This window comes from Anas acuta, chromosome 2 (assembly GCF_963932015.1).
Source record: "Anas acuta chromosome 2, bAnaAcu1.1, whole genome shotgun sequence".
In the NCBI taxonomy this organism is placed as follows: Eukaryota; Metazoa; Chordata; class Aves; order Anseriformes; family Anatidae; genus Anas; species Anas acuta.
The window spans coordinates 2,830,290-2,843,967 of record NC_088980.1 but is presented as its reverse complement, the minus strand read 5'-3'; the positions used below and the strand labels follow the sequence as shown (position 1 = coordinate 2,843,967).

The 13,678-nt window shown below is 48.2% G+C and overlaps 1 protein-coding gene across 1 annotated transcript in view; it reads left to right on the top strand.

Moving 5' to 3' along the window:
* Window positions 1-13,678, top strand: part of WNT9A (Wnt family member 9A) — a 55,415-nt gene that overhangs the window by 25,408 nt on the left and 16,329 nt on the right. Inside the window, exons 2-3 of the mRNA XM_068673208.1 lie at window positions 7,834-8,093; window positions 11,776-12,038. Of these exons, the coding sequence (XP_068529309.1) occupies window positions 7,834-8,093; window positions 11,776-12,038 (523 nt within the window). The remainder of the gene's footprint in view (window positions 1-7,833; window positions 8,094-11,775; window positions 12,039-13,678) is intronic.

Below are 13,678 nucleotides of genomic sequence, written 5' to 3'. Positions count from 1 at the left end.
GGAGAGCTGTTAGGCCCATTTCTGGATTAAAGTGAGCTGTTGTAATCCCCCTGTCAGGGAGGGAGCAGAGTTGCTGTGTGTTTTTTTTAACTGCAGCAGGGATCTGAGGTCCTGGGATGGGGGGGATGTCTGCCAGTGTAAACAACAAAAAAAAATGCCCCTTCCTTCCAACAAACAAACAAAAAACAAGCCAAAAAAAAGCCACCACAAGGTGGTTATTTTCCTGCAAGGAGGGGAAGTTTGGCGTTACTACGGGGCATAAACCTGTGTACGATCATCTTGCACCATTTCATCCTATCACAGAAAATATTCTAAAAACCTCTTTCCTCCTTCCACCCCACGTAGCACTAAAAGGGTTAAAACAAACCTTTTATTCTCTTTTCCAGGCTCATTCCTTCATCTTCTCCCATCGCATTGCTCCCCTCTTTCCCGGCACCAAAACTCCCAGCTAAGGGTTGCCTACGGTCTAGTAGGACACGTGCCAACTAACTTTTTTTTTTTTTTTTTTTTTTTTAAACCAAAAAATAAAAAAGCAAGCAGTGGCCAGAACAGCAGGCAGACGGGGGGGCCAGGAGCTGTCCAGCTGGGGAGGGGGCACTGGCAGGGGGCTGATTCCTGGCACCGGCTGAGGAGGGTGAAGCTTAAAGCTGTCTTAAATCGGGAGCGAAAGCCCCTGCTGCCGCCTAGCCCATGCATTCCACTGGCACCGCAGTTCACCGGCTGGTTTTAAGTTGGGTTAAAAATCCCCCATAAATCTGGCTGATTGTTGCTTCATTCTTGAGAGGATGAAGGGGAGAGGAAACAACTTTCCCCTCCTCTTCTCCCCCCGCCTCCCTCCTCCAGCTCTGCCCACTTGCAGGCACAGGCAGCTCTTGGGCTTGAGGGAGCTGGGAGCTCCCAGCTGATGGCCACCGGGTTGCAAAAACACCACCTGAAGGTGTTTAGTTTAGTGACACTTCTGAAGGTCATTTGGGAGCTGTTCAGCTCCTTCTGGCATGAGCCATACAAATTACAAGGGGATATTGCAAAGGCTAACAGAGATGGTCCTATATCTGCCCTCACCCCGTGCCATTTCCATGCTGGTGAATCTCAGCTCTGCCACTTGCCTAAAATAAGATGCCCCTTGCTCTCGTGGACTGGAAACTTGCTGAATACGGTTTGTTGTAAGGAGAGGGCGGAAGGGGGAGCAGTAGCTTAGCCTTGTGGTTTGGACACAACCCATGGGCTGAAAGACCAGAGCTTGGTTCCTTCCTCTGCTGTCAGGTTTCTCTGATTGCTCATGTCCTCCTCACTGGGGAAGGGGAGGGAGAAGGGAAGGCACACTTCCTTCAGGGAGTGCTGTCATTCATAACCTGCACAGCTCTCCTGCCCTGCATGGGTGGGAAATGCTGCAGCCAAAGTATTTGCTTGTGGTGTTTCTGGTTGCCACAGGGCAAAAATAGCTGTTGCTCATGGCACCTTGGTCCCATAGGTTGTACACAGGAATGTGCCTTCCCAAGAACGTCTCCATATCTGAACAGAGTCACATATTCCCTGCTCTGTCTGTGAACTATTTTGCCTTCAGTAGCTAAACCTTCATGCTGTGTGCCATTTTTTTTTTATTATTTTTGGTAATTTGTGCAGAAGTTAAGGGCATGCTTTGGCATGAGGTTATATGGAAGCTTATTTATACATGCAGCAAGCATTTTGTATCTGAGAGGCAATCCTCCCTGTCTTGCCCCATTCACAGAAAAATCCCTTCTTATCTGCTGTGTTAACCTCTCTGTCAGACTGGTGGGGCCAGGTCTCTTCTTGGGTAGGACGGCTGGCCTGGGGGATGGATTTCTCTTGCTTGGACCACTGCATTCAGCAGCCTGGGAGAAGTCCTCTGACTCCTGGGTGAACTTCAGCTAAGGCTAAAGTGGAAAACTTGGATGTAAATGACTTCTGTGGTAACACCTGGGTCTGAAAAGCTCTTAGTAATTTGGGATCAAAGAGTGGTGAACGCTAGAAGCATTGCTCCAACCTTGCCTGTGTGAGTGTGAGAAGCATTCAGGGGAGCTGCGTGGGACAGGAAAAGCTAGAGACTTGCAGCAAAAAAAATATCTTACTTCCAGATGCAGGCATTCTCTCTACCTTCCCTGGATGCTAGAAAAGTCTCTTGATATGCACAAGAGCCTGGCAGGGCTGTGTGGCAGCTCCTTCCAGGCCCGCTCCTCTGTCACCTTAGCCAGGATGATGAGAGCCTGGAGGGAACTGCTCTGTAGGTCTATCCAGGAAGAGGAGTGATTCAAGACAGGTTAAATGACCAAAGCTTACAAGAATCTATACCTTTCATCTCCTTAAAAAGAAAATCTGAGCATACTTCCTGAGTCTGATGGAGACCGATGCTTTCTTCAGTAAGTGAGGTCTATTGGTTTAGAAATTCCCTCAGGCTGTAGTTTGTCTCCTCTTTATCCTCCTGATTTCCACATTCAGAAGCAGAACCAGGATATTGAAGACATTTCCCATCCTTTACTTGCAAGGATCATGAGCGTAGGGTATGGCTGCTTTCCATCTGCTCTTGCCATGTGCTGCTGGAAGTGCGTCACGTTGTAGTGGTCTATCTGGTGGGGGCTGCTGCTTGCTTCTTTGCAACCAGAAGCTGCAACTGAGTTGTGTGTGCTCTTGGCTAAAGAGGAGGCCCATGTCTGAGGGGTTTCCATCTAGAAAAAAGCTCTGGGGTTGTGCACCATGGTACTGAGGAGGAGATAAGGATCAAAATAGCAGTTGGGACATAGGTGTCTTGAGAATCACAGCATGTGTAACTTGGGTTTCCAAATGTTTGTTTCTTTTGTTTAAAGTTTCCAACATCAAGGCACTATTGTTTGTGGAGAATGTCATAGAGAGCAAAAACGGGTGTGCACAAAACAACAAGGTGGTTAGGATTGACCTTAAATGACATACACAAAGGTCAGTGCTCTATGGGTGACGGCAAGAAGAAGAAACCAAATGCCCCAGAGTTATCTTCACAGAGGAACTTAATTTATGCTGAGATTGTAGGATATTTTAGAAGCTCAAAAATCCTTGCTGAGGCTTAGAGAATATCTTGCATTATTATTATTTTTTAAAGGGGATTCCATTGGACATGGGATATTTATTTATTTATTTATTTATTTATTTATTTATTTATTTATTTATTTATTTATTTATTTATGCATATGTGTTCATTAGCCAAGGTAGGAAATGTTTGGTTTTGTAGTTTGGAGGATTGCAGTGGATTTTGAAACCATTACGTGACACTGCATTTTGTGATCTTAGTGAGGTGGCAGTAGATGCCAATATCTGAATGCTGGGGGTGAGCACTGTGTGTTGGAGCAAAAATGCTTAGCTCTGACTTTGAGGTACTGAAAGAAAACTAGGGAAGTAATGTTTTAGTATCACAGGGGAAAAAGCAGGAAAACTGACTTTAAATGCTTTGAGGCCCACCTGCACTTTGCAAGCTCTCGCAAGAACAGAGCTGAGTTTTTGGTGGGTTCTCTCCTGATAGCTTTGTCCAAAGGATGTTGAGTTACCGTGTGGGCACAATGCTGGCATCTGTATCTGTGAATGCTTTTTTTTTTTTTTTTAAAAAAAAAAAGAGTCCAGAATGAGATGGTTGGCTATTGAAGAATCTACTCTTATACCAAATATCTATTTCTAGTTTTCTTGGACTTTTGACCTTTTATACTTCAAATAGCAATTACCTTTTTTTTGGATGGGGAGGGAGCATGGTAGATCAATGTAGGAAAGCCTCTTTGTGACATCGCAGTGGGGGAGAGGGAGAGCTGCTGTAGGTTGTTGGATGCAAGAAACAATATGTATGTCTGGTGGTCCAGCATAACTCTGGTTCTTGAGTTATGGAGTCATTAGTGTAGGTATCACAGTGACAAGGGTTAGTGTGTACTGCTTGTCAACTTCTCAAAACCTTTTTTTTTATTATTATTAGAAGAAAAGAAAGAAGTGGTGGCAAGAGAAGAATAAGGATTGGAAAAGTGGCAATACCACAGGAAAAGCATTCAAGTAAAAAGTGAAAATACAATCATCTGGGGCCTTGTACAGATGTACCAAAGATAAATCTCCCTGCAGAGGAGGAAGCTCTGGGATAGGAACATAGTGCTTCAGCAGGCTGGCCTTTGGGGATGCATATAGCAGAGGTGTTTCCTCACAGGAAAGCAGCTCACCTTGACTCGTGTCTCAGGTGGCACTTGCAGAGGAAACTCTTGAGCATCTCAAAAATGAGAATGCACTCACAGATCTGTGTCATCCTTCTGTCTTGTCCCCATCAAATTCCCATTTGATGAAAATCCCCAGTTAAATACAGGGATACTCAGGAAAGAATGAACTGATAAGGTAATAAAAACCCTGGACTTCCAAAATGAGCTGAAAATGGGATCCACCTGAAACCACCTCTCTGGAAGGACAATGAGACCATGTTGTTATGGGCACCTCTTGGTGTGGGATGTACAACATGGGATTTTGCAGTGCACAACCAAGGCAGTTGAATGCCACCAGCAGTGCTTGTGCAAACCCAACAGTTCTTGCTGCTCAAGGCCAGTGATAATAAACCACCTGGCCTCAAACCAGTGAGGGATTGAACTGGAAGGAGATTTGGAAGGCGAGCAATGCATGTGATGTTGCAAACTTCCTCTGAGCTAGGTGATATGGCACTGAGCAACCAGGTCCTCCCTGAGGGCTGGATCGTGCAAGCATGCTGCTCAGAGCAGAAGTCAGGTGAGGTGCAGACAGAAAGATCCAGACAAGATCCGAAGCACAGGTTGATTCCCTTGGCTTTGTAGCCCTCAGATTGCCCTCAGTTAAATGTCACAGTTAGAGCTTCCTGGGTTGAGTGAAACAAGCCATTTGGTCTCTGTCTAGTTTTCTAGAGGATGATCATCTTTGTCTGAAGTTCAGCACCACCAATCTGAAATAATACAATAGCACGGAGTGCTGGCTGGCACTTTAATCATAATTGTGGATTGGGTGAACATAAAAATATACATTAAAAATAGCCAGCCTCCCTTTTCTCCTATTGTGAAAGATTTTTATGGAAGAAACAGCTCAGTCTTTGTGAGGAGCTGAGAAAGCATCCGACTCTGACACCGTTGCCTTACGGGACCTCACTCAGCCTAGGTTGCATAAAAGGGCTTTATGGGATTACAAAGGTTCCATGCAGTGGCAGCTCTGAGGCAGCATTTCAGGTGGGGGCACCGGCTCTCCCTTCCTCTGCCCGCGTGTGCTGGCCCAGTATGTGCACCTTGCTGTGGCATTGTCTAACACACGTTGATAACTGTGTGTCCCAGCTATCAGAGCTGGTTAACTTCTGCCTGAGCCTTTGAAAATGGACATTGATAATTAGTCTATTTAATGCCTCCCAGGCATTAAATTTAAATTTAAAGCCTAATTTAAAGCCTATTGTTTCCCAGGGCTTTCCATCTGCTCATCATAAGCAGGTGCTGGAAGCCTGTCCTCTGGTTCTGTGCAGCACCTACATGAACCTGTTTTTCTACCTTCTCCTTGTCCCAGGCTCTTTATTTTGTTTTTATTTAGGAGACTCTTACTGGGATCCCCTTAGAGCTGCGTGCAGTTGAGCTGTGCTCTCAGCAGGTTTTTCCAAGCTGCTCTATGAGAAACCACACACTGAAATATCTGGAAGCCAAGTGTCCAAGGGGGAGGGTGAGGAAGGGGCTCCAAAGTGCTAATTGCTCTGCAGAAATTGTGGCCATGCGATCAATTCCTGTACTGCTGCTCCCTGCAGTAGCTGACCTGCTACGTGATATTCAGAGCTTCTGTTTTCCAGAGCACGCAGCTGACTGGTACCAGCTCAGCTGGAAAGGTAAACTGGACGAGGGGGAGCTGTGGGAAATGCTCCTACGCTTCCTCCCTCTCCTTTGCCAGCCGAGGGTATCCCTTGCACCAGCTATGGTGCCTGCAGGAATGAACCCTCTGAGAAAAAGTATTGACGAGGGCCAGGAATGAATGTCCTCGAGATTTTGTTACAGGTCTTCCCTACTACGAAGCTTGGACCAAGCCACCTTTCTCATAAACAAGCCATGGGGACCGGGTGACATCCCGTCTCCCTGGGCAGCAGTCGAGCCCGAGGGTTAATATTTGCCCATGTTTCAGGTGGAGTTTACTGCTTGGATGTATTTATCTGTTTTAGGAGCAGATTTTTTTTTTTTTTTGAAATAAAACTATTCTGGGAAATTTACCTCGGTCACGCTAGTTTTCCATGTTTCCCGCAAATCATTTTGACTCTTCATTTTTTACCATTGCAGCTTTTTTTGTTTTTCCTTGAAATCCGTGTACTTTTAAAAGTAACTGAAAGGAGAACTTTTCCCTGACCACGTCTTTATGAAAAACAAAAACACAAACAACAAAACCCACAAATTTTACTTTTTTTTTTTTTTTGGTATTTGATTTTTGGCTCCTTTCTTTTGACCTCAGATGTTAAATCACCTCATTAAATGATTAGTAACAATTGTAGTCTGTCCTGGATGTTGCTTGGCCGTGGCTCATGTCAGGATTATGTACGTGTTGTACACGGGGGCTTGGGAATTCAAGCACCCTAGCTGCGTGCCCAGAGGGACCACGCTCCTGGCAGGATGCGTCCCATTGATTGCAGTGAAATCCTTATTTAAAAAAAGGACAACAAAGTGCTGTTCCTGGGATTTTTTAATTTTTTTTTTTAAGGGTTTCTAGGCTTGCTCTGTGTTCAGTGAAGTGGGTGAGCTTGTGCTCCACTCCTGTGCCCACCGCCCCAGTATCTAGGTGACCATGCAGTGGTGTGGAGGCTGTGCAACCCCGGCGCATGTCCGCCTGTGCAGGGCTGCGATGTTCCAGAGCGTTCTCAATTCCGGCTTTCAGCAATTCTTCCTTTTTGGCTGGGGAAACGTGTCTTCGGGACCTTCGAAACCCTACATAGTGATTCCCATTGACTGCGTGGACTGGCACCTGGCCGGAAGAGGGCAGAGCCAGGAGAGTGGGGTGCAGGCAGCCCGGCCAACAAACCGCTCATGAGCCCAGCAGATGTTCCTGCAGCCTCTCTGCTCCCCGGGGCCGATGCCAGCCTGGTCCTTTTCCAGCAGCTCGTCACTTGACACCGGGAACAGTCCGCTGGCTGCTTTTGTTGCACATTGGAGTCAAGGACCTTGTGCTCGGAGGAGGCAGGGGAGGGGAGAAGGCAGCGGGACACGTATTTCTTCAGGTCGTTTTTTAGTCATTCCTCATTAAAAAGCTTTTGGCAGCATTGCCTCTGAAAGCATATCCTGCTCGCGAGCCTCGGGCTGTGGCTTGCTGGGTTTTACGTTCAGATCTCTTCTGCTGAGGGCAGAGTGGCTGTACGTGCTTTCTTGGTGTGTCCCTTGGGGTCTGGTGGGACAAGTCACCCTCTCCCCATTCCCAAGCCGGTTCTGGCTCTGCCTGATGCCCTAAAATGATTTGTGGAGGGCGCAGGAGAGTGGCTGCAGTGTTCTTGTCTTGCTGGTTTCCTGAGTTTCTGTGCTTATGTACCTTCTGTCATTTTTTCCCTATTTCAGTTTTAAATGAACTGTCCTGTGGCAGTTTTGAGTTTGGCAGGGAGGTGGCAATTGCCAAGCTCTTACATCCAAGCAAGCTCTGTGAGAGCTGGTGGAGAAAATAAATCCAAATATTGCTTCTTACCCTTCTCCTGCTCCCGCCCTGTGCACACACTGCGGAGAGCCTCGCTGCAAAAAACACTTCTCGCTCTGGTGCTGGCGAAGCCAGATGGGTGCTCAGATGGGCAGAGTCTGTTCCCATTTCTGCTGCAGGCTGTATTTGTCTCCTCACCACCGTGCCCCCTCTGTCCCTCCGCAGGCTGACGGGGAACGAACCCCTGACCATCCTCCCTCTGACTTCAGAAATGGAGGAAGCCGCCGTCAAAGCCCACTACAAAGTCTGTGACCGTCTGAAGCTGGAGAAGAAGCAGCGCAGGATGTGCCGGCGGGACCCCGGTGTGGCTGAGACCCTGATGGAGGCCATCAGCATGAGCGCGCTCGAGTGCCAGTACCAGTTCCGCTTCGAGCGCTGGAACTGCACCCTCGAGGGCCGATACCGGGCCAGCTTGCTAAAGAGAGGTGAGTGGGACAGGGGGCTTGTTGGGCTTGCTGGCACCTCCTGCACTATTTCCCACTGTGGTGTCTGTTGGTGCATCCTGTGCCACTGGTGGGTGGTCACCTCCCCAGAGGTCCACCAAAAGTCTGTAGAAGGTAAAGACCGGGCTAAAGTCAGGCTCAGCTCACCTATGAAAGCACATAGGAGACAAAGTGTGAATCGTGTGGCTGCAATTTGTGTGCTTGCAGTGGCAAAGCAACCCCTGTCTGTCTCCCACCTCTGGCACAGCTCCTCTGCACAGAGGGTGGAAACGTCCGTGCAGGCACCTCCGGCCGGCTGCTCTGCTTGCTCCTCACTCATGCTGGAAGTCAAACCCTCACTGGAGAGGAAGGGCTTAAAGTTCCCAAAGCCATGTCCTCTTTTTTTTTTTTTTTTTTTTTTTATAATTTCGTTTTTTCTATTTATTATGTTAATCTTTCAAGAAAGAAATTGGGGAAAAAAGCTTGGTAAGGGAATGAAGACAAAATGGACCGTTCTGTGCTGGTTTACTGGTGTAATTAGGGGAAACCCAATCATTATACGTGGCAAAAACTCTGAATGCTTCTGTGCTCTGCTGCTGCTTTGCCTGGGGAAAAGCTCCCTGGACATGCACAGGGCAGTTCCCACAGCCTGTCCCAGCTGCACAGGTGGAAGTGACCAGAAGCTGGGGGGGAGCAGGTGGTATTTTCCATGTCCTTTGCACCACCTCATATAGTCCAGTTTTCCTGCAGCCTCCCAAGTAAATCCAGTTTTCATTTCTATCCTGAAGCTGATGCAACAGGCCCATGTCGCAGGTGGCTTTCCTGGGATTCAGGGGCTTTAGTGACTCCCAGAAAGTCCCAGGCTCAGTGATGGAGCTGGACCTAGAAATCCGGAGTGTGACATGCTCAAAGATAAGGGTGGAGGTTTGCAGTGCCCCCTCTCTTGCTAATAAATGGGAATAAATTCAGAAGCGCTGGGGCTTAACTCATGCACTGTCACTGACGGCGGTGGAAACAAGGAAAGTCCTTATGAAACCCAAGAGGTTCAGCCAGAGCTGCAAGACGTTTAAAAATATCTCTGCATGCCAGAGGAGTCCCTGGATTAGTGGCGCCTAGGGAAACCCAAGCACTTTCTCATGCTGACACCTGGAGGCCACAGCTTGTTCCTTCAGACGTGCCTGCCCCCGTGGACAGCCCTCGGCAAGGGGAGAGGGTATTTCAAAGCAGCCTGAAGGTTTTCTGCTGGAAAACACCAGCAAGAACCATCCCACCCCCCTTGTCAGGACCCTGTGTAATGAATGGCAGTGCTGAGGGTTGCAGGGCTCTGTCTGCTGTCTCATTCTTCCATGTTTTATGCCCCTGCAACATCTCAGCCCTCCACTGATGCTGTAAATCCTTCAGCCGTTGTTCCCACAGCATAGCACGCTGTCCTGTAAATCTTTCTCCTCCTCTCCAGGAGCTGCTGGTTCCTGGTTCAGCATTGCAACGAGTGATACCCCAGGGCAAAGGGGTGTGTGTGCAGCCCACTAAGGCACAGCTATTCAAATAGATCAGTGTGGGCTTGTTTTCTCTCCTGCAGGACAGGACTATTGCAACTTTTTAAAGAGGAAAATAAAGGGAGGGGGAAAAATCACTTAAAGTTTCTCCCTCTATTGTTCCACTTGGTCACCTGAACAGCCTGGCTGCTGGTTTGCAGTTTGGGCTGATGTGGCCTGTTTCTTAAAATAACAGGGGATTGTTTAAGGGACTTGTTATCCTCTTCGGATACTCACAAACAATTTTGGAAATGGCTGAAATGGGATAGCCACGGATGGCAGGCTGTCGATGCACTGGGGGTTAGAATGCCTGCATTGATTTAAAGCTCATTATCTTGTTACAAAATATCTCGGTGCAATCAAATAGTGCATGGCAGAGATGGCTTTAAATCTGGCCAGAGCCAAATGTCACATGGACTAGCTTGGAAGCTGCCTGCGGGTGAGATGATACCTGTGCTGATGGGCACCGGGAATCTGTGGGGTTTTTGGTGATGGAGAATGGGAGGAGGAGAGCTGAAGCTGATGCAGGGATTGACAGGGGAAAGCCTGGTGAATGAGACGTTCCTCCTGGCTTTGTGTCAAACCTCGTATGCAGGGTGGTGGCAGGGCACTGACGTCCCTCAGTGATTTCACATTTTCAGTGCTTCAAACCAAGAGACCTTCCCGCAGATTGTAAATTTGTGGTGGCCGCTAAACTGTGCCAAGCCCTGGCTGGCTGCTGCTAATTGCAGTGCCTCAGGCTCTCAGGGGAAGAGTGTGCATGCCCTGCTCCATCGTGGACTTTGTTAGCACGTTGGTACCTCTCCATGTCATAGCACAAGTAGTTGTGGTGGCAAGAGGCCAGTTCTATGACCTGGGAGCATGGAGGTTCAGGAGAAGCTCTTTAGCATCCCTTACAGTGTGGTGTAGAAAAAAGTTGAATCAGCCTACAGAAGATGAGAACTGCTAAGAAGGTGTTTAGTGGTCAACATATCCATGAGTTTTTGTTATGAATTAAATAAATCTGCTCTTCTTCAGGTGAGGAGGAATGGTTGGACAACTCCTAACAATTTGGTTTGAGACAGCCCCAGTGGGAGGACCAAGCCTCTGTCTCCTGGACTGGATTTTCACCTTTTTTTCTGCTGAATTTCTGCACTGTGCACCTGGCAGTGCTATGGGAAGGCAGGCTCTGGGGATGGGCCAGGCTAGCGCCCCATGAGCTCGCTTGGACTACCGTGAACCTCCCAAGGACCAGTTCCAAAAATGACCTGGCAGTGTCTCTGCCTGTCCTTGGTTGACACACCAGTTTACAGATATATCCACTACTGTCACCATCCACTTGTGTTATTTTTGAGTGGGGGATTTCTTGAGTCACATCCAAAGCTGTTCTGGAATTGCATCTCAAATATGCAGTCGTTTACTGCTTCCATAGCCAGAGAATGGGGAGCTATAAATACTGGCATGTTTGCTTTTTATTTTTGTCTTTTATCATTTGTATTGAAAACATGAATCCCTCTGAGCCTCAGTTTACCTGGGGAGGCGGATGCTGTTGCAACACTGCAGATGAGCACAGAGGAGTTTAAATTAACAGTAACAACAGAAAAAAGGGTTGTGCATGGAAAGTTTGAGCTGTAAACAACCTCTTCAGGTATTTGAGGTACTGTCTTGGCTGACAGGCTGGCTATTAAGTGCTTCCAGCCCTCAGGTGCATTTGTTGACAATTTTGTTGGACTATATTAGGTCCTGGTAATTTTTATTTTTTGGTGTGGGAGAAGGTAGCCCTCATGGTTTCTACCCCAATCACCTGACTGGAAGTTGGTGCTGGGCTCTTATTATTTGGTGGCCCCTTGGCAGAAACTCTGTTGTACCATGATGCTGGTACCTTCACAGCCTGCCCAGATCTTGCTCACCTTTTTCTATTCTCAGGCAGAGACTGCAGAGTGACAGCCACAAAGCTGTTTATTTGATTTGGTTTTGTTTCAATCCTGGTTTATGCCACCTCGATCCATCATCCCGTGTTCTCCACCACATCCTCTCCTCCACCATCGGTACCAGTAGAGCTTGATGCCCTTTGTTGCTCAAACCTTCCCATTATGTTTTCTTTACCTCAGTTTTTATTTGTTTTAAGACTTGCTCCACCTGCAATACAAGCTGCCTCCTCTCTCCTTCAGGCTTTAAGGAGACGGCCTTCCTGTACGCCATTTCCTCGGCGGGGCTGACGCACGCCATGGCCAAGGCGTGCAGCGCGGGACGGATGGAGCGCTGCACCTGCGACGAGGCCCCCGACCTGGAGAACCGCGAGGCCTGGCAGTGGGGCGGCTGCGGCGACAACCTGAAATACAGCAACAAGTTTGTCAAGGAGTTCCTGGGGAGGAAGCCCAACAAGGACCTGCGAGCCAGGGTGGACTTCCACAACAACCTCGTGGGCATGAAGGTGAGTGGCGGGTGGGTGTGAGGCCTGTAGAGAGGGGAGCTGGGGGTTTCTCGGTGGTGGTGGGGTTTGTGAGGGAAATAAATAAGGTTGTGATGGAAATAAGGCACTGTTCTGCTTGGAAATGGGATGCAAAATGTGTGGAGTCATCCCTTTTTTTTTCACACGTGAGCTGTGTGAAAGGTCCCTGGCTTTTCCCAAGGAGAAGAGGGTCTTACAGTGCAATGGGACAGCAAGACAGGTTATCCAGTCTTACATGAGTTACAACAAGGAGGAAAGGATTTGCTCTGGAGCATCACGGGTTGAGGTTGAAGGATGCTCTTCTTGAAGCAACTCTGCAGAGTGTGGGCAGCGTAGCATCTCTGTAGCCAAGTTACTTTAAAACTGGCTGGCCAAATATTTGGTGGGGAACAAGGACAGACCTATTCCTTTTTGACTGCACTTAATCTTAAAAGTCCCTAAAAAGCCTTCCACCCTGGCCAGTGTTGTTGTGTTCACAGCTAAGAGTGTGTGGGTGTGCAGACCCTCATTTTTTTTCTTTTCATTTTTTCTTCTCCCACTCTCCTCCTGGAGGACTTGGAGGGCTTCTAGCACCTTACTCCATGCTCCTCCCCATGAGGCTTTACTCTCCCACCTGGGACCTCCACTAGGAGTGTGTAAAGAACAAGTTGTCTGCACCTGCTGGCTCATCCCAGCAAGAGATGGGAAAGGAAAGGGCTTTCCACCTTCTCCCATCAACTGCTGGGATGTACCTACCCTAGAGCTGCTCGATCACTAAAATCCCCCAGACTGGCCAGCACAGGTGCCTAGGATCAGTGTTTCATTGCGCCAACCTCGAAGGGGGACATACTGTAAGGCTATAAATAGCCTTCGAGCCTTGTTATTGTCCTTGTGATTGGATGGAGGGTTGGGGCAGGGATGGGGACCTGGGTCTCCAGTTTCCCAGGCAAATGCTGCTGAGCCAGTTGTGCATTCTAGGAATCACCACCCCAGCTCAGTTGTTCCTGTGCGTATGCATAAAATGTCATTCCTCGCGACAGAGCTGGGGCATCAGAGAAAGCCACCAGTAAGTGCTGGCCAGAAAAAAGTTTCCCCCTCTCCCCACCACCAGATGCTCCTCGACAGCACTGAGATCAGGATTAGAAATATCCTGGATTTAGCTGGTGTCTGGCTTTGGCTGACAGCTTTTCTGCCTCTGGATTAAAAGGCTCAGTGCCTCTGAACTCCTGTTGCAGCTCTCTGGCGTGTGAAACAGGCTCTGCAGAGTGATGAAATCTGTTTTAATCCTTGTGGTTGATCGTTCCCGAGGGCCTGTCCTATAGTTCTTTGGAGTTGGCTGTGTAGCAAATGGAACAGAAAATGGGGAAGGTGGTCCATGAAGGCTGTTATTTCATGCTGCAGAGAGCTGTGAGATGTCCCTGCTGTACTCCTTTTCCAGAGTTACATAATGCAGTCTTCTCAGAACCCAGATGGCTGTGGCTTTAGGTGTCATTGACATGTTCTTGTAAATCCATATACATCTCCCCTCCAGCACTGATGGGGCTAGAAAACTTGCCCAAGAGATTTGACCTAATTCCCATTGCTTTCCATCCCAGTAGCTGCAGGCAGGATGCCCATATGGCTGAGAGCCAGTCCCATATGGC